Source organism: Monodon monoceros, unplaced genomic scaffold (genome assembly GCF_005190385.1).
Source record: "Monodon monoceros isolate NGI ecotype Baffin Bay Population unplaced genomic scaffold, NGI_Narwhal_1 Super_Scaffold_6, whole genome shotgun sequence".
NCBI lineage: Eukaryota > Metazoa > Chordata > Mammalia > Artiodactyla > Monodontidae > Monodon > Monodon monoceros.
The window spans coordinates 75528183-75555060 of NW_021703783.1; the positions used below are offsets into that span (position 1 = coordinate 75528183).

The following is a 26878-nucleotide window of genomic DNA, read 5'->3' on the forward strand; positions in this document are numbered from 1 at the left end:
CGTGTAAATGATTCGTTGGGAATGTTCCCACGTAATTTCAAAATTGTTATGTACCAGGGTAAAGCCTTAATTTGTATATGCTTTAGCACAATAAGATTGCCTCTGGGATGCTGTTTAGTTTGTATTTTGTTTAACATTTTTCTCCTAAGAAACCTGACTTCTGTACTAAATCATTTATTATACATTAAAAAGTTGCTCTTTCAGATTAGAGCTATAAATGTTATCTTGTGGGATAAACAGTATAGTTTTTAGCTATATGAGCCATGTTTATTATGGTGCTAATGTTCAATAGCTACCTTTGAATAATCTCTCCATTTACTCTGATGATGTGCAAGTGGCAGAGCTCACCAGTTCACGCCTGGACATGTTACAGGGCTTGTGCCCTCCAGCTAGCTCTTTTGGGGTTTTGAGTCCATACCTTTCTGATGTGCTTTGGTGGGAGGTGTAAAGTATCTTGATTTCTAAACCCAAGAACTTTCGAATTGAGTCAAGAATTTGTAGCTTTGTAAAACCTCTTTAGCAGTAGTGATCTCAAACCAATTATAAGCTTGAAGCTCCCTTCCCAATTTGGGAGCAGTGGCATCACTGCATGCCCCGGAATGGCAAGGGATATGATCTTGTAAATAGGAAAGCTGTTACTTAAAAATTGTATTGTTCACCTACTAGCCATGTATCTCTTGAAATCATTTTGTCATGTTTACAATGATGTACCTTATTGGTAACAAATTATTAGCTTGATGTTTAACAATAGTGCCTTTAGTAAATTATTTTACAACCAAAACACGTTGTTTTTTGTTAGATCAACTTAGCAGAATGTGTAAGTCCACAATGAGATGTACTGTAAGAAATATAAGTTTCTGTTCATTGACTAGGTTTTAGTTTTATTTTAATAGCCTTCATTTTTTTAGATCAGTTTTAGGTTTGTAGCAAAACTGAGCATAAAGTACAGAGTTCCCATGTACCCCCTTCCTCGACTTCAGAGACACAGAGCCTCCCCCATAGGTTTTAGTTTTAAGGATTTAAAAAGTAAAGGGCTAAGTCACTTACTACTTTCTCGTATGTATTTACATTGAAGTAATACTGAAACAAGCAACTATACCATTGTAAACAACATAGCTTCCAGAGTTGTTTTTAACTGTTCCACTAAAATTAGGTACTAAAAGGTGTAGCAGTTTAAGTATAAAGTAATCCTTGACATTAAGAAACGCTAGACTCAGGTATCTTGACCACAGTAAATCTTTAATGAGGTATAATAATGTTAACAGTTGAGGTAACAACTTGCATAGGTATTTAATAGATGAATGATTTTAAACCTTAGCCATTTAATACTCGAGCTGTAGTTTTGGCATGAATGATTTGTTCAGTGATAAATTCTCATTGCACTTCACTATCAGCTGCCTGAAATGATTTCAACCTGCAAGCAAAACCCACTTGAGAAAAAAGATAAATCATCTTCCAGTGGTTAACACTTAGCTAAGATATTACATAGCTCTTCTATAGAGGTTAATGGATTCTCATCTTTCTGAATAAAATTAAATTAGCAGCTGTAGGACTTTAAAGAGATCTAATAAGGTTGTTAGGGAAGAGCAAAGAGTATTACATACTATATTTTTAATAAAATGCAAGTTAATTTTTTTTAATTTTAAAAAAGTCAGGGCCCAGTGTTTGAATATCTAAGAGGCTCTTAGTATTCACATAATCCTAGCAAGAGTAACTTAATCCAGGCTTTAGTTATTTAGAAAAATGAGATACTGAATATTTTGCCCAGATGCCAATATCTTGTGTGTCCTATGCAATTTTTTCTCCTCGACTTATTTTTATCCCTTTAAACTAAAAATTTCAAGATACAATATAGTACAAAGCTTTAAGAGATCTAATGTTAAATATATAAAATGAACTCATATCCAAGTTGAACTGTACTTGTATTATATCATAATATACTGTTTGCTACATTCAGTTTTTTTATGACTGCTTTATTAGAATCTGGACAAACCTATTTACTGCCAGACAATCATTATAAATCTCGGCCAGCATTGTTTTCATGTCCATAGTACTGAAGTCATTTAAACATGCTATTTATAAAGCTGTCATCTTCATTTGTATACAGTTTGACTATGCCAAATAAAGAACAATTATTAAAACTTAATAAATTTTTGAAAAAAGGAAGTTCCAATAACCAAAATAATGTCTGTTCTGAGCCCTGTAACACACAAAGCCTCAGGAATATTAATGAGTGTGATCAGTGAGTATTTAAGTGATACCTTGATATTTCACTTTGTAGTAGTTTAACTCCCTTTAGAGGGCAAAGGTGACTTCAGTATACAAATCTGAAAGAAATGCCTTTTTTTTTTTTTTTGGTAAGACTATTAGTGAAAAAAGTCTAATATTCTGTCTGATAAGAATTTGTATAGAAAATAGCTATAAAAGATAAATAAGAAATGTATAAAATGATGCCACCTGAACTTCTTCAGTAGAAGATTGCACAAATTCATGATCTGAGCCAATTAAGACATCGAAATATAAAAGAGGTAACACCAGTCTGAGGTAAACACTAAAAGTTTAAAACTCCCAAGTACTTGAAAAACGTTTAGTTACCTGCTGACATTGATACACATATACTTATGCTAACTTCCTCTGTAAAAAAGATTTGTTGTAGTTAGATACAAAATATGTAAACATAGTGTGCACTGATTAGTAAGTAAAAATAAAAACAATGAAGCTCAAAATTAAGTCAGCCCTTTTAAAAAGTATATATACAAATCACAAGAAGAAAGCCCCACTGTCTTTGGATCAGCTAAGGATTTCATTAGAAGAGGCATCAGCTTCTTCATTGGGATGTTGGCTACCAGACAGGAGTTCTGGAGGCAAGAGTTTAGAATGTCCATTCTCAGTAACTCGCTGGGTATAAAACAAGATATAAGCTTGGGCCTTGCATACTTCATCCATAGTGCACATGCTTAGCTTGGAATCATTGCAGTGTACCCAGAACCCTAGAGTGAAGCACAGAAATACATCTTAATGTTTACAAAGGAACTTTAGAAGTTTCTAGTATAAATGAAAACATGGATTTAAAGACAGTTTCAGTGAGAGCTAAGCTTTTTTCAAAGGGAAAATAATAGTCTAGCCAATTTATTTCTTTAAATTAGAAATACAGCTTGGGCAGTATGTTACTCTGGAATTATCTACCTTTATCCTAGAAGTAATTTGAAGTTACAGAATCTGACCGATTGGTTCACTTGACACTAGCTTTAATTCCTGGTATAATCTTACCAGTTCATGCTTTGCTGATAATTATACTGTAAAGCAAATAGTGTACAACTCATGGTAGTGTTAAATTAATTGCCTTCATGGGTTATTTGGGGCCTTTTGTCCATACCTCTTTTTTCTAAGGTTCATGGAGGCAGTAGGTAAAAGTTTTATATGTTAGAACTTGAACTCAAAGTTTGTTCCAAATATCTGTGATCTGCCAGTTCGTTAGATGCTTTGTTCTTTAACGAAAGTAACTGAATTAAACCAGTTAAAACAGAGGATCTGCTCTTGGAAGTGTGCCTTTAGCACTCTCTGACCTTTAATTACTGAGACCATCCTTACTATTTTATCCCTTCAGCTCTTATAAGTCAAAACTACCACAATCCTGCATAAAATATCCCATTTTCTGCACAAAACCCCCTGTTTTTTATGAACAATACTGCAGAAGCATTCTTCTTGAAAGAAAACAGAAGTCAAGTGGCTTTGCTTAAGATTACTTAGTGGTCAGTTTAGAAACCCTGAAAGCCTGAACTCTGGCTTCCAAAAGTTTAACCCAAGATAAAATACTTTTTCTCGTCTCTACCTCCTTCGGAATTATAACAGTAGGCAGTGTAGTGTCCTGAGCCAAATCCTTTCCCGTGGTGCATTACTACAGCAGATAAATCATAGATAAAACATTCTGGTCTGAGGGATTTCAGGGATTCCCTGCAGCAATAGGGCTCCATGTTTAAGATTTCTTCAAAGCCAACATGAACACCAATCTTCTCTCGGTTATTATGTCCTGACCACCTACGAACAAATCAGGGTAAAATTATCAACAAAATCAAGGGAAAATAACCACGTACTAGGTCCAAACTCATAATAATAGAAGGCCTCAGCGTAGAGTACAATCATATATAATAAATAGTGTAAATAGAAAATCCTTTCAATGCTAAAGTTGGCTATAAATAGAGGAATGTAGGCTTATTTACCAAACAGGTACAGTCAGGTTGTAAAATAAATTATTTGGCTTCTGTAGTTAGATGACAGTATAGGAAGAAAATTAACTTTCAGAAAAATATGGCACTATGGCATTTTCCCCCTTTGAAGAGAGAAATTCAACACACCAAAGGGTTTTTAATTCTTACTGTCTTGTCCATACTTTGAGGAGGATGTTCCAGAACCTAGAGTTTGTTCCTGGGAGACATAACCTGGACCTTTCTTGGCCAGGGGTGGAGAAAAAACAAAACAGGCACCTCTAATTCCTCAGAACATTTCAGAGCTCTTCATACTAAAAAAATAGAAACTGTGACCCTTCCCTGTGTGTAAATCAGTATAACACCTGTTAGTGACAAAACTCAAATAATGTCCCTATACTGTCAGTTTCTCAGTCTGTTGGTCATGCTTCCCAGTACGGGGTCTATGCATGTAAAGCAATGTTTTCATCTTATGCATAGTATGAATTGGTGCTACAGGAGAAAAATAATGTAATATATGTTAGTTCTTTCAAGAGATTATAATCCAACTTGGGGTGGTATGGTGCAGAGACAAAAGAGAGACAGATGAAAATGTAGTATTAAAGTATTGGGGCTTCCCTGGTGGCGCAGGGGTTAAGAATCTGCCTGCCAATGCAGGGGACACGGGTTTGAGCCCTGATCAGGGCAGATCCCACATGCTGCAGAGCAACTAAGCCCATGTGCCACAACTACTGAGCCTGCGCTCTAGAGCCCGCAAACCACAACTACTGAGACCATGTGCCACAACTACTGAAGCCCGCGCACCTAGAGCCCGTGCTCCGCAACAAGAGAAGCCACCACTATGAGAAGCCCGTGCACCGCAATGAAGAGTAGTCCCCTCTCGCCGCAACTAGAGAAAGCCTGTGCGCAGCAACAAAGACCCAATGCAGCCAAAAATAAATGTTTTAAAAAAGTGTTAAAACATGAGGTTAAGACAGCAGGAGGTAGAGAAGGGAGAGGGGCATATAGACAGGTTTTATGAAGGAAAAAAATGTGAAAATGCTTATTAGTATGATGTAAAATGTGGTATGGAACTAAAGGTGAGACTTGCAAATTATGTCATCTGCTGGACTAGAAGTCATATCCCAATCTTTCCCTATTAAATGTATAAAAAAATCCTGTATCCAGTGTACCTTTAATCTTAGTAAAGATGGAAGACGAAGCATGGAAAATAATGGGACTTGCTTAACCTAAGTTCCTGTCATTCTCACTTATCTCCCTTTTATTTTACCATAAAATTCAAACCTTAAATTATTTAATTATGCTAAAAAGTTATCTAATTAGAAAATATTCATTTCTGCCATTTGCAGCAACATGGATGGACCTAGAGATCATCATACTAAGTGAAGTCAGAGAAAGACAAAAATCATATGACATCACTTACATGTGGAATCTAAAATGATACAAATGAACTTATTTACAAAACAGAAACAGACTCACAGACTTTGAAAACAAATTTATTGTTACCAAAGGGGAAAGATACGGGGGAGGGAGAAATTAGGAGGTTGGGATTAACCTATACACACCACTATATATAAAATAGATAATCAACAAGGACCTACTATATAGCACAGGGAACTCTACTCAATACTCTGTAATAACCTATGTGGGAAAAGAATCTGAAAAACAATAGATATATGTATATGTATAACTGAATCACTTTGCTGTACACCTAAAACTAGCACAACATTGCAAATCAACTATACTCCAATATAAAATAAAAATTAAAGAAAAAAAATATTCATTTCTATCAATAGATGGGTACCCATTATTTTCTGCTGATAAAAATACAGTAAAATGATAAAAAGATAACAGTATATCCAGAATTCATAATGGTTTACTTCTGAGAGGGAGCAGGAATAGGACTAGGAGGCACACACATCGGAGCTTCTAAGGTATTAGAAATGTTGTTTCTTATGCTTCTTAAAAGCTCTTGGGCGCCCCTCCCCAATCCCATTCTCCCTTTTATCTTATATACCCTATGTATTGTATACACTGGCAAATACAATAGTACTTTTTGAATAGATGAAGAGAAAGGAAAGAGAGAAATGTGGTGGTAATGGCTGCATAAAAATGGTCTCTGAATCAGATATATGGCATGAAGCGTCAAAAATGTTTTGGGCAGAAGATGGAAGGGGGTCAAATAGGTTTAAATTAAGGTGAGCTTTAAATGGCAGATTAAAGAGTCAATTATGAAGAACAGGAGGTTCTTCAACGATTTATAGTAGCCAATTAAGTACCAATTTAAGTACCATAAATTTAAGTCCTTTCAATGCTGTCTTTATGGAATCTTACATGTTCTCACCTCTCCATGCTACCTGGCCCTGAACAATATTCACCTCCTAACAATCTTCCTGTTTTCATTCCACTTGATTTTACACACCATGGCAGGTCTCACCAGACTTTTCACTAAACTTTTGTTATATACCCTTTCCTTCCTTCATACCTTTGTTCAGGTTGCTCTCAGGCTAAAGTCCTCCTCCTGTATACACCCCATTCATTCACTTAATATTTCGGGGCATCTACTATGTACTCAGTTCTAGGCTTTGGAATATAGGAATGAAAAAGACAAGATCCATGTCATTACTGAGTTTCTGTTTGTGGGGAGAGAAATAATAAACTATTGCAGATACTGGTTTTTGCCATGAAGCAAAAATAGGGTAGGTAACGTGACACTGAAGGTTGGGTGGTGCTACTTTTAAATAGGATGGTCAGGGAAGTCCTCTAAAGAGATGAAATATGAACTGAGATTTAAATTATACAAAGTCCTCTATGCCATTAGAGAGGCCTTGGGAATGTTTAGATTTTGCCTAACTCCCTCCTCCCAGGCGCTGATAAATCATTTTGTATATAGTTTGTGATACTTGGTATTTCTACTTCACCATTATTTCTGGGCATGCCTGATTATAATCTTGTTGAGAAAAGAATCCAACCTTATATTCCCCAAAGAATATGAAACAACATCTGGCATTAAAAAACACTCACATGGTATCTGCTGACTGTACTTTTAACAGCTTAAATAACTTTAGTCAATTATTTCCATTAACAGTGATTATCTCTGGGAAGTGGGACTGAGAGAAAGAGGTACTTTTAGTTTGGGCTTTTACAGTACCTTCTGTAATGTTTGAATTTTTTTTAAACATGTATTCCTTTAATTTAAAAAAGAAAGAAACCGGCAACAACTAATATGTACAAGAAACATGATCTCAATAGTTTTCAAATCATAGCACATAAAGTAACTTCTCATTTCTTAAGAGAAAAAATAAACTCTCAAGTTAACATGGTTATTACAAGGTATGAATCCATATGCTTTGATTAACCAACAGATTTGCCAACTAATTTATCTAAATATATTTCTGAAAACTAAAGCTTTTTGTTTTTGTTTTTAACTGCTTGGAACTGAACTGCTATACCATTGTTCAAATATTTTCCAAGCGTGAAGCAGTTGGGTCAAATACTCTCAAGTTATAGATTTAAATCTTAAACACTTTTTTTTAATCTTAAAAATCTTATACCTAAAGTATGCTGAAGATTAAACACTATAAGCAGGGACTTACAAGGAGAATGATACTAGCAGACCGAAATGCGAGGGGTCTGCTGATCAGCAGTACATTCTGCAAGGGAAGGTAATCAAGGAGAGTTACTGCACATGGTGTCTGTGATTAGGGCTAGAGACAATGACAGAATTTTTTTCCCTTAAAAAAAAAACAACAAGTAGATAAGTCATCTAGCCAAGTATTAAAATTTATTCTACTACTAACCTGAATCGTTTGAGATGTAGTCTGAGAACCTGAGGTAGGTGGCAAATCATAAGCTGTTTGTGGGCTTCTGTGAGTACAACTGGTTTTGAGGAAAACTTTCTACGCTTTGCTGTGATATTAAAGACAGAATGAGATGCAAATTTAAGGATACAAGGAAAAGCTGGGTAAACTCAAAATAATTCAGACATGCATTATCAATTAAACATCTACTGCATTACAGGCATTTTACTGTGTTAGAGATAAAGGCATGGCCTTGCCCTCAAGACACTTAGAATCATGTAAACACACAAAACTTATGAGCTAGTCAAGGTATACAGACATGTAAACAAATAAGCACATTGACTCTTGAACAATAAAGGCTTGGATTACACGGGGCCACTTACATGCAGATTATTATTTTTTTCAATACATGTACAGTCGGCCCTCTGCAGGTTTCGCATGCACAGACTCAACCATGGATCGAAATTTACATCCGCAGTTGGTTGAATCCGCTGATGCGAAATCTGCAGATACAGATGACCTACTACAGAATTTGAGCATCGGTAGATTTTGGTATAAAAGTGGGCGCTCTTGGAACCAATCCCCCATATATACTGTACATGATTTAATATAATCCTGAAAATAAGGCAACAGAATGATACTGGGCTATAATATTTTTAAATGGATTTGGCCATGCCAACTAACAGGAAAAGTTAAAACTCTCCCTAAACATACTTTAATATACTCTGAGTCTAATTAAAACGTTTCATGGTCAGTTCATTCCTTGAGGCTAATCAGGATCCCGGGGGCATGGGGCCTTCCTTCCAAGAACACCCATCCCTGCTTCCTGGGGATCCACCCCAGCACTGCCCAAGAAAGCAAGCCTTTACTAGCTCAGCATCTGAGGTCTCCCTCAGTATCTTGCTATTTTAGTACCAAATCTTAAACAAGTGGAAATGAGGATTCTTTTTTGTTTACCCCCCTGCTTCTCTAGAGGTCCACCTATGGACCTTGTCCTGGCTGGGCCATTGGCTACCAAAATTTGCTCTTGATGTCCAGGAGCTATCCTTCAACTTGTACAACAACTGCGACTCCAGCCGTAGCAGCAGCTGCTTCTCATGTAGGAAGTAGAATCAGTCCACCATGAGGCTGTCCTCTAACCCATCTCCTCTTGCTACCAGAAGCCTTTCCTCCAGGTCTATGCCCCTGAGATCCAGGTATCGGGCTGCTGCTGAATGTCAAAGACCTACCTTTGGATTGTCATCCAGAAATATATGGTCCAAGTGTAGCTACACAAACGATGTTAACTCCTTGAATTATAATTTTAAACATTCGCCATTATGTATTAAATTAAAGCAGCTCTTTTAGGCCCTTATTTGGTGGACCGAGGAGACACACACAAACATGTTATAAAGCCATATTCTGCATTTATTCATATCTTTCTACTCCCAGATTTGGTGATGGAAGCACCTAGGACCATTCACATTTATGTCCAAGAAAAAAAATACTTCACTATACAAATTTGATAAAGGTTTATTTTCTTTTAACCTTATAAATCTTAGGCTCCTATAAATTAACAGATTTTATATTAGGCAGCACACAGAAAACAATGTTAGTATAAGTTGTTCTAGAATACTATCAACTGATGTGCCATTTTTTCAATGCTGGAACAGCCAATGTTTCTTTTTATTACCTTAGAAGTTTAGTATCTAAAGCCCTAGAATCATTTTTTCAGACATGGAGCTTAAGGAGAATATCTGCAAATATAAAGTATAAACACTAAAATGCCATGTACACATCGACAAAGATAAAGAAACTGGATAAAGACACAGAAGATCCGATGTGGTTTTGTATACCGTTGCCCGGAGGATGATGCTTCTTTAATTGAAATGGCTATTTCATCCCCCAGTGCTGGGTTCCTATGCTCGCCTCTATCAGAGAGCTTATCATAGTAGATCTTAATTGTCTGTTTCCTCCATTAGGTATGTGAGCATCTTGAAAGTGTCTTACGTCTATCCACAGCAACTAGAACAATTACTAATATAGAAGAGACAGTCAGTAGATGGTTTTTGAATAAATTTTTGTTTTTATGAAGCCAAAGTCCATAGCAGCAGTCCAGCTATATGTCTTATTTCCTATTATAAGTATGTAGACACACACACACACACACACACACATATTATCTATATATCAATGTTTTGATGTAGCAAAAAGACTCATAAAGCAAACATTTCACTCAGTACTAAATAACATGGTTACCTTTTACTATTCCCCTTTGCTACTTTATTCTGCCCTCACATATTAAATTTAAATTTTATTTTATGAATTCTTTCTATAATTTACTATAGGATCAAAACATTTTTAATGTCATCAATAAGGGAAAACAAACACATAGTTCACAAATGCCAATTAAAAAGTAGAACTATCCAGCCAAGTTTCTTTTGATAAACTAACAGTTTATTTCTATACCTGCTACTAAAGGAATTTATTCCAGCTTCCTTCATTTGTGTTTCTCTTTGCTAACCTTAGAAAAGCAAAGAGAATATACAGCTTCTACTTACAATTGCACTGGTCACATATGTAGATTTTTCCTTCTAAAGCTTCGGTTTCTGTGAATTTGGCCAACATTTCAGTAACCAGACATGGCTGGGAAGCAATATCTTTTCCACTGCATTGGTATCTTTCTGGAAATTCCAGTGACAAGTCCCAGAAAGGTTCTATGGTGTTTGATTTGTTGTCACATGCAAGACATGTAACCTGCAAATAAAAATATTAGTTTCTCAGATTACAATCCTTCTGTCAAAATATTTATTCCTTTCACTAGAAGTCACTGCCAGTAAATTAGCTCTTCTTCTGAAGATGCACTATCAGAATTCTGAATAATCTGTTTTATATTATTTTCAGAGAATAATTTTTTTCTTCCATAAATCCATCATGCATTGATGGGCTTTAACTGCTAGGCATTCGAAAAGCTCCAAGGGCATTAGTCAAGTCTGAATTTAGTAGAAAACCAAACCATGGACTCAGTTATATACCCATTGTGTGTATATATATGTGTGTGTGTATGTGCGTCTATACATATATAATATATATGATATATATTTATATAAATTTAATTTAATGTGTTTAGATTATTAGACTTGAGGTTCTTTGCCCCTTTTCCTTCCTCATCTTTCACTGATTGATTTTCTCTCCCCAAATCCCTATAACCTCTTAACCATGATACAAGTAAAATACTACTAGTATATTTTTATATACAGATTTTAAAATATCGTATATTTTTATATATGGTATATTTAGTATATATTTTGAAGCCTTACCAACTGATAATTTCAAAGGATAGTACATATAACATAAATATACATATAATATAAATATTATACATATAATATAAATACTCCCACTTAAAGCAAACATCACTACATTAAAATCCTCATCAAAATATAGGAACCATACAGAATATGAGGCCTTTCTAACAACTTATGTAGGAAACAGAGTAACTGGAAAAGGAAAGAATAATAATTTCAGTAAAGCATTCAGCAGGATTTAATGCCAACAAACACTGCCCATAACTGAAGACAGACTCTGTAGATCTAAAAATCCACACATGATACGAAATATCACTAAACTCTTTCATAAAAGCTATATTCCTGGAACAAACAAAAAAATAAAGAGGCCAATTTTAATGTAGATTTTAGATTTAACACAATGACACAAAGAAAATAATACTCCTGGTGTTTAGTTTGGGAACTCACTAGGACCATGGTCTGACCTTTTGAGAACAGTTTCTTGAATTTGGTGTGGGGGTGGGGCGGGGCGGGGCATTCCAACCTCTGAATCTCCTGAGATGACCAGTTTCCTAAGTGTTTATTACACATTGAAACGAAGAAAGCAAAATGCTAGCACAACAATTTTTATTAGTTTCAAAATTCATCCATAAAGGAAAAAACAAGCACATAACCACTCTTGCACTATTCAAAATATAAAATGGCAACTTTCTGGAAAGAAATTTGCAGCCAAGTATCAAAAGTCCTAATCTTTGACAAAGTAATTCTACTTCTAGGACTCTGTCCTAAGGAAATCATTAGAAAAACCATATTAATTGATCATGACATTATAATGATGTCTGGAAACAGTTTACAAGTCAACAATATGGAAATGATTAAATAAATTATGGTATATACATATGATGGACACTGAAATGTTGTGAAAAGAATGATCAAATATTTTGATGACTATGAAAAATCCTTACATTATTAAATGAAAAAGTGAAAAAAAGCAGGTAAATTCAACATGACCATACAATTAGTGGGAAAAATATGTATAAATATTCAGAAGAAAAAAAAAAAACCTAGATGGAAATATACCAAAATATTTTTATGTGTGGGTTATGTGGAGTTATAGTACTAAGGGATGATTTTTCTTCTGCATAGATTTACTATACCATATAGATTTTCTATACGGTATATATTATTTTCTTTATAATTGTGTATTTTAACTTTTGCATAAAAAGTTAAAAATGGCAGAGAAAGATAGTGGAAAAATAAAATTGCATGCAACACAAGAAGCACAACTCTTATGTGCTAATTGACACAATGTAGAATCTATACATTTCTGAAATATGAAGGGAAATAAACTTCATAGATATTCCCTAAGAAATACATTTGAAATATTTAAACTACATTCCAGAAAAGTATGCTATAAAAACAAAAGGTGGTATCATTACCATGAAAGTTGAACTGAGAAACAGAAGCATGTGTATAGGGGCCTAATTGCCTCAGTTAAAAAATAAACTTTTTTTTTAAACATCTTTATTGGAGTATAATTGCTATACAGTGGTGTGTTCGTTTCTGCTTTATAACAAAGTGAATCAGCTATACATATACATATATCCCCATATCTCATCCCTCTTGCAAATAAACTTTTTAATAGATCTTTATTGGAGTATAATTACTTCACAATACTGTGTTAGTTTCTGTTGCACAACAAAGCGAATCAGCCATATGCATATTGACTTACTTCACTCTGTATGACAGACTCTAGGTCCATCCACTTCACTATAAATAACTCAATTTTGAATAAACTTTTTTTAAAGCTCTATGCTCTGGAAAAGTAGAGAGCCGATGTCTAGTAATAGTCTACCAACAAGTCCACTCATTCTAGAGAATCATTAATTAGATGGAAGATTCTGGTTTTGTGACTTTCACAAGGGAAATTTTTGTGGGTGTAATTAAAATAAAGGAAAACCATTTAGGATATTTCTAGATGAAATCACATTTATTTACCTTAAAATTTTGCTACCTACTTGTTAAAGTTTTCAAACCTTGCCCCCTTTGGTTCTATAGGAAATCCTCCAGGGCTACTCCTTGGTCCCTGAAATTTCTCAAGTGTACACCAAATCCATTCCCAGTACAAAAGTATCTTCAGGGCTTCCCTGGTGGCGCAGTGGTTGAGAGTCCGCCTGCCGATGCAGGGGACACGGGTTCGTGCCCTGGTCCAGGAAGATCTCACATGCCGCGGAGCGGCTGGGCCCGTGAGCCATGGCCACTGAGCCTGCACGTACGGGGCCTGTGCTCCGCAACGGGAGAGACCACAACAGTGAGAGGCCTGCGCATCGCAAAAAAAGTATCTTCAAATCTGTTCCTTGTGGGATTAAACTCTTCTCAATCCCTCAGAGAACGAATGCAATATCATTAACCTAAGAAGCTCTGTTTCCTGATTCCCTCTCCCCATCAAAAAGCTTTAATACCATGGATGTAAAACTACTTCCAATGATTCATGAAGGAAGCAACTATAAGAGTGAGCTGACTTCTTCATACATTGTAAAAGTGACCAATTTTGACCTGACAACAGTACTAGTGCTAACATACTCGATATACAGAGAATATGCATTTTTTAGGCTTCACTTTATGAATTCCCCAAGATGAAAATAAGATTTTTAAAAATCCATACCTGACTAAGAAGTTGTCCATGAAAGATGTTATTTACAACATTCAGAACCTGCTTGATAAGTTTCCTTTGAGAAGTGGGGATAAGAGCTGGTAACCTGGTACCAGTTGTCTCTAGTTCATGTTGTATTTTATCCAAAAGCTCACAAAGAAATTCCTGAGCATCTTGTTGGGCATAACCACGAAAAGCAGGAATTAGTCTCCATACTGAGTGTAGCATAGCAAATGGTGAGACCAAGGCCCACTTTCCAGACCACATGACTTGGAACAAAGTATGCAATTCATGACAGAGAGAAATGTATTGTGAACTTGGCTCCCTTGGCTGAATAAGTTCCATCTTTCTACTCTTTGATGCTCCACCGCTTAGTCCTGATGATAAACTCGGATGTCTGGGGCGAACAGAGCATGTTTCTTTTTCTTGGCATTCATTCATTTGATATACTGTATCTGTGATTGGAGGATGCTTATAAGATGACCTTGTTTTATCACTAGCTGTCACAGCTAGCCATTGGTTCAGATCAAGTTTTAAAAAACATTGTCGAAAAATAAGTAAATGACTTAACACTTGAAGAACAGAATTCATATAGCAAGTATTTCCCAAATTTCTCAATCCTGTTACACCAGGAGTTACTATTGGTCTTCGTTTAACAGAGGAGTCACTGGCTTCTTTTAGTCTTACATCTTCTGAGGTAGATACTACTTTATCTTTTGCTGGTGATGCTGAGGCTTGCAGTGGTACTTGAACATGAACTATTTCTACTCTGGTGGACTCAGCTAGACCTTGCAAACGTAAACTCTTTCTTGGAGGCATACTTTCCAATTCTGCTTTAACTTGATACTCTAATTCTTGCCGTCTTTTCTTCACTTCTCTTTTTGCTATTTTTTCCTGAAATTGTTCTTGCCTTCTTCTTCCAGTGGGTGACTGTTCAAACCAAGTTCGAAAGATTTTACCCATTAGTATCCTTCTCCTGTGCCAAAGAGCAGTATACATTTGATCTTCATTTTGAAGCAGAGATTGGGTGCCATCATGTAAGAAGTAAGAATCATCACTTGTACCCATAGACCGTAAAACCCTTCCACTACGAGTGGTGCAGTGATAATTTTGACTTTTGATTGCACTTAATGTACTTCGTAGTAACTTCAGGTCTCCAATTGCATTATCATTAAGAACATAATCATCACAAAGGTAACAAAAAACATACATCTCGTTCACCTCCAATGCAACAGGATGACTGCTTTCTTGAAAGTGCCTGAGTGCATGTTCTTCAATATATCTTCCACAGGCCACATGGGAACAGCTAAGGCAAGCCCAAATAGACTCAGTTGTATTGCAGTCCACACAATGCCATTTCTGAGGGTTGAGGATGGAATGGTCTTGAGCAAGCCGCAACTGCCCAATGTGTTTGCACTTATCCATTGTTAGCATTTATTTAGTCTAGCTGAGAAACACATAATCCAAACAAGTCTCTGTTCATAACATTTGAAGCATCTGAAAACTAAGCAGAACAATGTAAATTTTTAATAAAAGAAAAACAAAAAGCCAATATTTTTCTTTTTCACAAGGTATTTTTTCCAGGAATTATTTTATTTTTCCAGGAATAATTTAATAAAATTGCTCTCTCTCCTCCCAGTACTTGGGCTGCCTGTCATAATATCATAGGCAGTTCTCACTTTTCATTTACTCTAGACTTCACTAATCTTTCATCCACCTTGCTCTGAAAGCACACACACATCACCTAACTTTCTCTGATGGTTCCTTTTAAAAACTTTGTTTTTAATTTTATGCCACCATCTACTGGTAAAGAATGGGTAGCAATCCCTTTTCACATCCCCTTTTATCCAATAGTCTGAAGGCAGTTTACAAAAATATTCATTTTCTTAAAAATTGGGACTGGCAAGACCCAAATACATCTCATTAGTGTCTATATTCTGAGAGCCCTAAGTGGAGTTACTAAAATATAATCATAGTTAAAAGCATGGGTTTTGAAGTAGAAGAACTTAGGTTTGAAGCTACCTCTGCCACATACTGTTTATATGTCTGATTTGATCAAATATTCTAACTTCTCTAAACTTCATCTGTAAAACAGGGAAAATCATACCACCTTCACAGAATTGTTGAAGGACTGAGATAACAAAATATCTGGCACATAGTATGCTCAGATATTTTGTGAGATATATAAATGCTCAGGAAACAATAAATATCTACACATAGCTATAGTGAACAAATCAATATTACATTCTATTTATTTAAATAATACTAAATAAAAATACTAAATATTCTAATTAACTACCATTTAAAATTTGGCTTTCCAGTAGTAAATCAATAATGACCTTTAATTCATGGCTCTGTAACGATGATAGACTCTTGATTTGATAGACTTGACAGTTTGCCTTAAGGAAAGAGAAAAGCATTCTCCCATTCTGTCTTTGTATTTGAATAGACTCTCAGGAATGTGCAAGGATGTATAAGCAAATTAAGAAAAAAGAGGAAAAATATGAAGTGAGTGGCAATATAATGAACTTCTACATTCTGGCAGGCTAAGCATTATCTGAAATTAGAAGCTTATTTCAAAAAACAAACCCACAGGGCTTCCCTGGTGGCGCAGTGGTTGAGAGTCCGCCTGCCGATGCGGGGGAAACAGGTTCGTGCCCCCGGTCCAGGAGGATCCCACATGCCGCAGAGCGGCTGGGCCCATGAGCCATGGCCGCTGAGCCTGCGCGTCCGGAGCCTGTGCTCCGTAACGGGAGAGGCCACAACAGTGAGAGGCCCGCATACCGTAAAAAAACAAAAACAAAAACAAAAAACCCCACACACCAAAGAAACTTAACATAATAAAACAAATGTGATTCTGACCCAGAAACTTGTTCCTTTATCAGTTAAAGAAACACATCTGCTACCTGAACCTAAAAAGAGTGAAACGAAATCTAGTTAAAAAGTAGGGAATCACAAAACATTTTCTTCATTAACATAAATTGAACACAAATTTTAGGTTGCAGCTGAGGACCTAGATACAGAGCACTCACAACATTGTGTGTAGCATGATCAATGCTTTACATTTTTTAGGACAGCAAGACAATATGAATTTCAATGTTACTTGCAGATGCTGCCCAAGGCCCTAAGAAAACTGCAAAGGTAAAGTTGATTTTTGGTTTTTCCCACCTCTTTTTTGTAAAATCTCCTAGCAATCAGAGATACTCCTGCCCACCACCAATTTCTTAACTCTTAAATACAGGGTTTGCTGAATAAAGATTTAAGACTGCCAGCCCCAGCCCTCACAACTTCACACACTTCACTTCTCTTCCCTCAAAATTTCCTGAGGCCCAAAATCTGGTCAAATATAGTATTTTATTAGAACTAGCATTCAACAATAGCTGCTAATGGCAAAAGTAAGACATCAGTGATTAATATGCTCCATTACCCTAAATCCTTCCAGGTACTGAGGTTAATAATCTTGGAATCATACTTGTCTCCTCTCTTTCTCTCTCCCCACATCAATCCTTTAGGAAGAATGTTTGGCTCTACCTTCAAAATATATCTAGAATCTGATTACTTATTATCTCTACTGCCACCACCCTGGACCAAGCCACAATCAAGTGGATTACTGCAATTAGGCTCCTAAATGGTCTACCAGCTTTGATCCTTGCTGCCACCAAAAGTTTACTGTCCACACAGCAGCAGCACACTCTGCCTTTAGACCCAGACAATGAGGGCCCAGACCTGACATGTTAGAGGGCCCCTGCCTGGCCCTCATTATGTGGAGTCAGCAGAGTCATGGGATGTGGCCATCTGGAACAAGCATACATCCCAAACTCCCCTTTTAAACTGCTACTTGGGACCTGGAGAATTCCCTGCCCCAGTCATCCTCAAATCCTGCTTCCAGGGCATACCAGCAATAAGAAGCCACTGAAGAATTCTATAAAGGAGAATGACACAATCAGATATGTAGGTTACAGAGGGATCTGAACGGCAGATCTAGAGGAGGGATGAGTAATTAAAGGAGACCCTACTGCTCCAGATATTACAAGGAAATTAAAGCTGTAGCAAAGACAGGAGTAGAGGTAGATTAGTGCTGACCAAACACTGGTTGAAAGAACTGACTCAATATGGTGATTAAGTGAAGAATCTAGAGTTCTCTTCTATCTACTTTTACTTAAAAAGGATCATATAAAGAACACAGAGATAATTTAGTTAAACATTTGTTTCTGGCAAGTCACAGACAATAATTATTAGTTCAACTTCTCGTAGAGATGAAGTGGGAAATGCTGTTTATTTATACTCAAGGGAAATTATTTCATTCTAAAATTTTAAAGAGGTGGTATGCTATGAGTTGACACCTTGCACAACATTCAGAAAATAAGGCTCAAAAGAAAAAAAACCTAGAAAGAATATATATATATATATATATATACACACACACACACATATATGTATGTGTATATGTATATATATATATATTCATTCATTCATTTTTGGGTTATCTCGGGGTACTAGGACTACAAATTATTTTATTAATCCATATTTTTAAATTCCCCAAAATAAGTTTTAAATAGGAAAGATAGTGTTAGATTATAGACTAGTCTCTTTACTTCCTTCTTCTCTATATCCTGCAAATACATTCCCTTAGTTATAAGGAATTTTCCTATTTTGTTACAGTTGTTACTAAAAAATCTATTTAGATGATGGCAAGGCCCCTGACCTTCAACAGGAAGTGGCCTATAATCAAATAGCATAATTCCATTTGATGCAAAATTGTAAAAAGGGTGAAATGTTGATCAGATGCCATCTCTCGGAGAGGCAATATAGCAGGGAAGAGGTCTCACAGCACAACAGACCTAAGGAATCCAAATGCCTGAGTCTAACGCTCGGCTGCATTTATTACGTGACATAGACAATTATTTATGTTCCACATACCTCAGTTTTCTTATCTGTAAAATAACAGTAGTAATAACATCAATAGGGTTGATGAGGGAATTAGGGAAATTTATATTTGTAAAGCACTTACAACAATTCCTGGCACTTAATAACATGGCCCTTAGTACATCTTACCTGCCAATAATAATAATAATAGTATTACTACTACTACTACTATTTATTAATATTAATATTATAAATGCTAGCTTCCCTCTAGTTTTATCACTTTTAGCCAGGGGTTCTTCTCAGGCAAATGTGTACTAAGGCAAACTTAGGTACTAACTGATAATTAAGATGTTAGCTGAGGACTAAGGTCAGACCTCTCCCAGGGGTATTTGCATTTTAAAAGGCGATCTTTCAGATAAAATCTTTTTAAAAATCCAAAGAAGTGAAACCAGAATGGTGGAATGACAGATCATGAGATTAATATTTTAGAGTAGGGGGCCCACTTGCTCAGTCTATTTATGAAAGAAACCAGTAGGGGGTGGACGACCAAGCGAAGGGCAGGGAAGAATGAAGGAGCTAGAGAGCCAGCCTGCTGCCACCAGAGACCTCCAGTTTGCTCTGCTGCCTGGAGCCACAGCTCAGAGACAGTTACTAGAGTACCCCAAAGGGGCCTGGTCACACAAAGATCTAAAAGCCTGGCCACAGCTCAGAGACAGTTACTAGAGTACCCCAAAGGGGCCTGGTCACACAAAGATCTAAAAGCCTGGCCACAGCTCGGAGACAGTTACTAGCGTACCCCAAAGGGGCCTCGTCACACAAAGATCTACAAGCTTGGAAGAGAAGAAAGGGGGATGGGAGTATTTCTTGACACTTCCTATTTTCCTCTACTGGGTTCAGAGCACTTCTTTTCATTTGCTAATCCACTGCTGAGAAGCTGTATATTAGATCTGTTTGGCTCCAGCAGATAGGATAAGTGATTTGGGGCAGTATATTCATTTTATAGAGAGTTAACAAAATATTTTTGTACCCCCCACATGTAGATTCTGGTAAAATATTACCTGTATCTATATATAATAGCAATATACAAATAGTCAAGATGTTTTGAATGAAATCTATATATAAAGATTAAAATTACCTATATCATTTCTCATATTTTAAAAAAGTTTCACACTTTAAATTTCACTTAACAGCTATGAAATGGCTTTTTTTAAAACCAGATATGCTATCTTTATTTTAAATACAGATGGATTTATAAATATTCTGAAAGCTTCGCTCTGTCATTCTTCACTGCTTAAAGACAATAAAAATTTTAATTTGTTCAAAGAAAACCATTCAAGCTACTCAAACTTTTCATGCCATATAAATGAGCAAGCATCTTTATTTTTACAATTCCCTTCAGCAAATCTCTAAAGTTTACAAAATAATTGTATTTGACTTGTTGAAACCTAATTATTTTACAGAGTTAGCATACCATTAAAGCAATTATAAAATAGAAAGCTAAAATGACTAGAAGAGAAATAAAACGTAAGATCTTATTAGATATGGTATTTATAGTCAAAGGTTTATATCCACACAAACATCAAATAAGATTACAGGTAAAATATTTAACTTGTTACGGTTCGACAGCACAAAACTGCTTATACTTATCACACAGTGAGGACTCTGTAAAATCTATTTTAATGGCTCTTCAAACCTCTTCTTGTAATGAACCCTTTCTACCAGCAGAGGTTCAATGGTCAGATGTAGATAGCCATCTACCAAGTCTTTATCTTCAGACCTAGCCCTTCTGAACCAGTGCCAGGCACACTTCAACTCAGCTTACCTATACATCTTGCCTTCACAGAATTAGCTTTTCCAATATTCTCTTATTAAAGATACTGTATTATCATTCAAGTACCCAGGCTACAAATCTTACACTTTTTTTTTGATTCCTCCCTCCCATCTTTTCCATGCGAACATTCAATTTGTCATATATAGTAGGGTTATCATTCCCCAAGTCTTGATTCCTTTCCATTTCCAGAACTATCATTCTCATTATGGACAAATCATTCTGAAGCACAGCAGTAACCTCCAAACTGGTCTCTCATCATCCGGACTCTCGCTTTCCTTCATAGTACTATCCTGCCAAATTAATCTTCAAGTTTGCTTTGAGCCTTTAATGCTTGTACTTAAAATCCTCTGTTCCTCATAGTCAAGTAAAGCAGTGGATTTCTAACTTCGACTAAGACTCCTTTAGAAACTTTACATCAGGTTCCAGTAAATGTGTGTATACATGTAACACACATACCTGGAGCAAAAGTTTCACAAACAATCCTTATAAAAATAATGTATTCTGATATTTCCTATTCTATTTCATTTAAAAAGAAAATGCTGGTCACAAATCACTAAACAAATCACTAAATCACAGTTTTTCAAATACTGCAATAAAAAAATACTTTACATTTGACAGTCGTGCTTTCAAAATTCTCCAGATTCCAGCCTATCTTCTTCGTCTCATCTTATTACCCCTCTGTCATGAGCACTCCAGACAAAAGGAATAATCTCCAGTTCATTTCCTGAACTCATCTTCCTCATTCCCTCACTTCCACCTTTAAAAAATTTTATCTATCCTCCAAGGCCCAACTCCTTCATAAAGTATTTCTAGTTAAGAAAATCTTCTTCCCTCCTAACTTCCTAAAAGGCTTGAATTGTGCCAAATGTGAATCCTTGGGTTTATCTGTGTGCACATCCTTACTCTGCCAACTACCTGCTGGGTAGGTTCCCTGTGGTAAGGGAGGGACTACTCAAGCATCTTTTATCTCCTTAATAAGAAAAGGTAAGGGCTTTATGAAGATCCTCTAGGTTCTATAGCCATACTGTTTCAGGCTACCAAATTCTTGGCACAGTCAACTAGTATTAACTGCAGGCCCACTTCAGTTTTCTTTGTGTCTTTTAAATCAGTGGTTAAGAATAGAAAGTCATTGATCACCAGTGACCAAAACTGTCCCCTCCTCTTAACCAAGTGGCCGTTTTGCCCAGCTAAGGCAGTTTCCTGATAGTTTGTGATGTCATTATCCTACTTCCTCTGTTCTTAACCGAAGCCTACCATGTGTCTTGTCCCATCCTACGTGCTTCCAGATGCCCAAAATAGATCTTACACAAAAGCAGACTGAGAAATACTTCCCCAACCCTAATTGGGGTATTTTAAATTTTGGTATGACATGTAGTGACCCTTTAAATAAATATTTGTGCTCCAAATATAAGTATTACTAAAAGCTATAAGAATCACTGAAAAATTAGAAGGGTAACTAATTTTTTACTTCGAAAATGAACAATCCACTATAAACTTTTAGTTATCTTTAACATAATGATCTTTCTCAGGTGACCACTCACTTTCCACCTCAGTTTCTTTAGAAAACACTTAGAAAGAAAGCATAGAAACTACAAGAGGTTAGGTACCACAGATCAGTTATATGAAAGTAATTTAGATTTTCTCATCAGTGCAATTAGTAGCATAGTTTTCAGATTTTTCTCATTAAAAATGTTTTTATGGAAGTCTGGAAGTTACCATGAAAAACAAACACAAAAATAGCCAAACTAAATTACTATTTTAAAAAGTGACATAAAATGAGGGAAATGGCTAATATACATTTCTAGAAAGAGTATTTTAAAATCTGAATAGTCACTAATATAACATCATCATGCTCTATTAAGAAACTTCCCTCTTTCATAGTTTATACTTAGTCAAATAATCATCATATAAGATTTACATTTTATATAATGCCTAGTGTGTCTTATAGGCACAGTTTTTACAACTATCAAAGGATTGTTTAAAACTCTTATAAGACCACATGATAAATTCAAACTCCTGAACATGGCATGTAAGAGTTTTCAAATTGTGGCACAATATGTACTTTTCTACTTTTATCTATGACCAGCCATTTCCCACACATCTTTTGTTAAAATGTTTTTATATACCAATGACCACATGGTGAATAAGTTCAATTTTTTAAACATTTCATAACTGGGATATGAACTCTTGTTTCATAGGAAATGGGTATGCACATTTTATATAAATACTTATATAAATTATATACTTATTGAAGAAAAAAACATGTACCACTGGGCATAAAGTAGAATATTTAAATAAAATTGTCACAGTAACCATCTTTATCTCATTAAAGAAAATTCTCCCGAGACTTCCTAAGAGGGATGGCATATGTTGAACCTTTATTTAACAAAGATAATTTTTGTAACAAAACTTATTTTTCTTTTAACAATACCAAATAACCTAAACAGATCCTCTAGAAGCTATTAAAAGTAGGAAGATTTGTTATTTTCCATGATAAAAGATAGGAGGAAATGGCAATTTCAATAGGAAGTAGGCCTTAGGAATTACTAACCACCACAATCCCTACATGCATTTGGATAAGAATGAAAATAACTATCCACAGTAATTAGGGCAAACCTTACCCACTCCTTATAAGCAGTTTTCAATTTTCCATTTATTTCACGGAACCACCATAGCACCCTGTTCTCTTAAGAGATGTTTATAAAATGCCAAGGGTCAAGCATAGTGCCTGGTACATATAAAGGGATTCAATATTTTTGAATGAACAAATTATTGAATGAATAAACACAATGGGCTCTCTAACTCCCTCTGCTCCGTCTTAGGTATGCTATTATGCCTATTATGTGTTTTGGCACCTCTCCTTGTCAATCATGATGTATTTCCTTTCCTTTATCCTTAGAAAGGCTCTGGTTATTCTTTCTTCCTCTAGAGATCTAGAATCTATAATTACCCGGATCTTGCTTGAAACTCATTAAACAATAAAGGATACTCTTTCCCTGGGCCTTCTTCAAGTCTTAGCATGCCTCTCCTGAGGCACAGAGATTGTATCTAGTTGACCATCTAAGGAAAAGCAAGTTCTGCTGCCAGATTATTTGATTTCCTCACCCACCACCACTTACAAGTATTTCATTCACAGGCAATTTTGTTCCAAAATATTTATCATTACATCAACCCACTGCAGCTAACTTCATAACAATAGGGGAAACATTCATAAAAAGATTGACCATTCTACCATGGGTCTAGTAAATTGAGCTCAAATACTTTGTGGGAAATGGCCAGACTGTTATTCTAGTACATATATGACTTGGCCTAACAAGTATATTCTTGCACTATAAATTAGTTTTCTATGGCATGTAAAACTCCATTAAAAATGAATTTCTTATAATAAAGTGTTTATGATGTCTGAAAGTGCTATGAAAAATCAATTGTACTTCTTATAGTAATCTTGGTCAGAAGCCAGTATTGGTAGAATCCTTTTATATTTTAGTTACTTGTCACCTGTTTGGGCTGGGCCTAATGGCAAAACTGTCCCCATTACTGAATTCAGGAAATGATTGGGCATACATTTCCTATCTTGATTAGACTCCTAAGCCCATGCTCTCAGCCTCTCTCTAATCTCCCTCAACTAGACAACTCCATTAGAATCTGGCAATGTTCCTTCTGGCTAACATTGCCAGGAGGGAGAAAACTTCAAAGCATGTTTTTTTCTGCTACCAAGATGCCAAAATGTTGCCTTTCCCTGTACTTCTGTATGATCCAAAAACCCAATTGAGCGAACATTTACAGAGGTTTTTCCTCCATGTTAAGCAGTAAGTCAGGTGCTAGGGTTACAAATAAAATACAATCAGACTCTGCCTTCAAACAATCCAACAAGCAGAAAATCCTCTTATGTACTACCAATGCTATAACACTCAGTAAGATTCAAGTGTGTAGAGGAAAAGTTTGGTAGAGGTATATATGATACCTTATTTCTTTCTTTTTGGAGTGCAAGAAAAAAAATATGTGAAAAAGGGAGGTAAAGACAATTGGGTAGAAACAATATACTTCAAACATTTAACCCAAATCTTCAACGGATTTCCCATTTTAAATATTCCAAAAAGTTTATCATTGTATATTACACTAAACATGGATTCACCAATCACTTACATTTTTTTAAGCTTAAAAAAAATGTGGGACATTAATGTTTTCAACGACAAATAAGACTTATGCACAATCAAACCAGTCAAAACACTTCAACTTTCTACCATGTATATGTATTGAACTCTCTGTTCAATATCAGAATGTGTCTAAATTTCAATATGAATAGTCTACAATGGTAAATACTGGAATGAAAAATCTGCTACCCATTGCAAAATTAATGGCTAGGACACAAAAAGCTAGAGAAATGGCAGTTCGGGGGAGAGAGGCTAAATGAGACAAAATGTATTAAATCTCTTTCAAATGGCCTGAGACACTAAATTAAGGTTAAAAAGTTTAGGGTTCCAAGAATACAAAGTGTTCATCTCTTTCAAGACAACTAAGTACTGAATCTCACTGTGATTATGAAATATTCTATGAACATGTGCTTAACTTATGCTTGGCTTTCCTAATTTGATCACAGTGAACAGCCAATTCTTTTTCCTTGTTTATACCTAAAGCTGGTATTAAAGACAACTCAAAATGGAATTCCAGGCCCAACATTACCACCCCCCTACTTTTACCCCACAGGCAGCTACTTAACAGATAATAAGGAATTCAAGTGCAGGGCCTGAAAGTCGTATTTCTATGCTAATTTCACAACCCCGTTACTCGCAGGATCTGACAAGGCTTAAAAATGGGGAGCGGGGGTTTGAGGATAAAGCGGCTCTCTCAAGGCTTGCTTATTTTTTAACTTCCAAAATTAAAACTGCAAGAAATTATCCAGTTACCAGTAGAATTTACAACAGCTCAAACTTGAAGTCGAAACAATTACCATGTTTCACTTTCTTTTTTATTGCGGGGGTGGGGGAGAGGACGAGTCCTACTATTTCGTAAACTTGAGCAGTCATTTTCTTCTCCCTATGCTGACACATTTCTTTATGCCCCCCAAATAAGTTTAGCCTATTAGCATTCCTTCCCCGAAGGCCAGCGGGAATGGTTTAGAAAGCTGGTATTCAAAAATCCCAAGTGTCTCTAAGTGGCAGCAGGTGCTGGCAGTGCCGGGACCCGATCAATGGAGGGAAGGCAAGACATTCCTTCTAAATGGAGGACTAGAACCGCCCTTCCAAAGCATCCCAGGGGCGCTTCGCGCATCACTTGGCGGCACTCAGAGCCAGGAGGAGGATGCGGTTTTATCTCGACAGTGTCAGCTCTACAGAGCGCCCCAGCCCGCATCAGATACGCGATCAGATTCGCGATTACATCTCCTCCAAGCTCCGTCCGGCACGCGGGTCGGGGCACAACTCCCCCTCTGCAGCCCCTCAAGTCCCCCAAATTTTGCCCCTTCTCCCAACTCGTCCCCCGCCCCCAGCCGAGCGCAGGGTGGCTACGTGGTACCCCTGGCCACAGGGGACGCCGCTCCTGGCAGCATCTCTGGGGACTCACGAGGTGCCGGCACCAGCCAGGGCATCGCTCGACCCATCTTAACTTCCCAGAGGCGCCAATTCTAAATTCGCCGGACCCGCCGCCGCTGCCGCCACCTCCTCCTCCACGCGCCCCTAGGCTCGCTCCCCTCAGTCCGTCGGCAGCCCCCTCTTCCTCCCTCAGGACCCCTGCGCCCTGCGCGGCGGGAAAACGCCGCTAAGTGCCTCCCGGCCCTGGGGGCTCCCGTCGCATCTCTGCTCCAGCAGGGAGCCTCGCTCCGCCAACCGCCGCAGCCGCGCGCGCCTCTCACGCACACTCACCAGCCCGAGCCGGAGCGGCCATCTTAGCGCTCATCTCCCGCGCCCCACTTCCCCGCTCCCCGGTGCCGCGGCTACAGCAGCAGCGGCGGCGGCGGCGGCCCGGTCGGGCGGCTACGTCAGCGGTGACGCCACGGCTGACCCCGCCTCCCTCCCCTCCCAAGCCTTCGGAGGGCCCAAGGGGGCGGGCCGCGCTGCGTGGCGACTGCGGACCCGTGGGTTGCCGGCCTGAGGGGGAAACCCGCGCCCGGGCTCCGACTGGGCGTCCGGGGATGGATGTCCCCCGGCGCCGCCTGTGGCCCTGCGCGGGCAGTAGAAGCTCCTCCGGGGCGGGCTTCGCACCTGTCGTAGCCGTCGGGGCCTGGGAGGGGGCATCCAGTGTTTCCTCCCAGCCAGTGA

General features: G+C 37.2%; 1 protein-coding gene across 1 annotated transcript; it reads right to left on the bottom strand.

The window, feature by feature from the left end:
- Positions 1 to 1222: 1222 nt before the first annotated feature.
- USP44 (ubiquitin specific peptidase 44) lies at positions 1223 to 26547 on the bottom strand. The gene is made up of 6 exons (XM_029204137.1): positions 26483 to 26547; positions 13937 to 15428; positions 10546 to 10741; positions 8006 to 8114; positions 3833 to 4038; positions 1223 to 2990 (listed from the first exon to the last, which is right to left on the bottom strand). Exons 2-6 carry the CDS (start codon positions 15356 to 15358, stop codon positions 2791 to 2793), a joined length of 2133 nt encoding a protein of 710 aa, XP_029059970.1. The 5' UTR covers positions 15359 to 15428; positions 26483 to 26547; the 3' UTR covers positions 1223 to 2790.
- Between the last annotated feature and the right edge of the window lie 331 nt (positions 26548 to 26878).

Coding starts and splice junctions, on each gene's coding strand:
- USP44 (XM_029204137.1), bottom strand. CDS start 15,358: ATGCTAACAATGGATAAGTGCAAACACATTGGGCAGTTGCGGCTTGCT. Junction 10,742..13,936: donor ATGGACAACTTCTTAGTCAG/GTATGGATTTTT, acceptor TTTTATTTGCAG/GTTACATGTCTTGCATGTGA. Junction 4,039..8,005: donor CTACATCTCAAACGATTCAG/GTTAGTAGTAGA, acceptor ATTTGTTCGTAG/GTGGTCAGGACATAATAACC.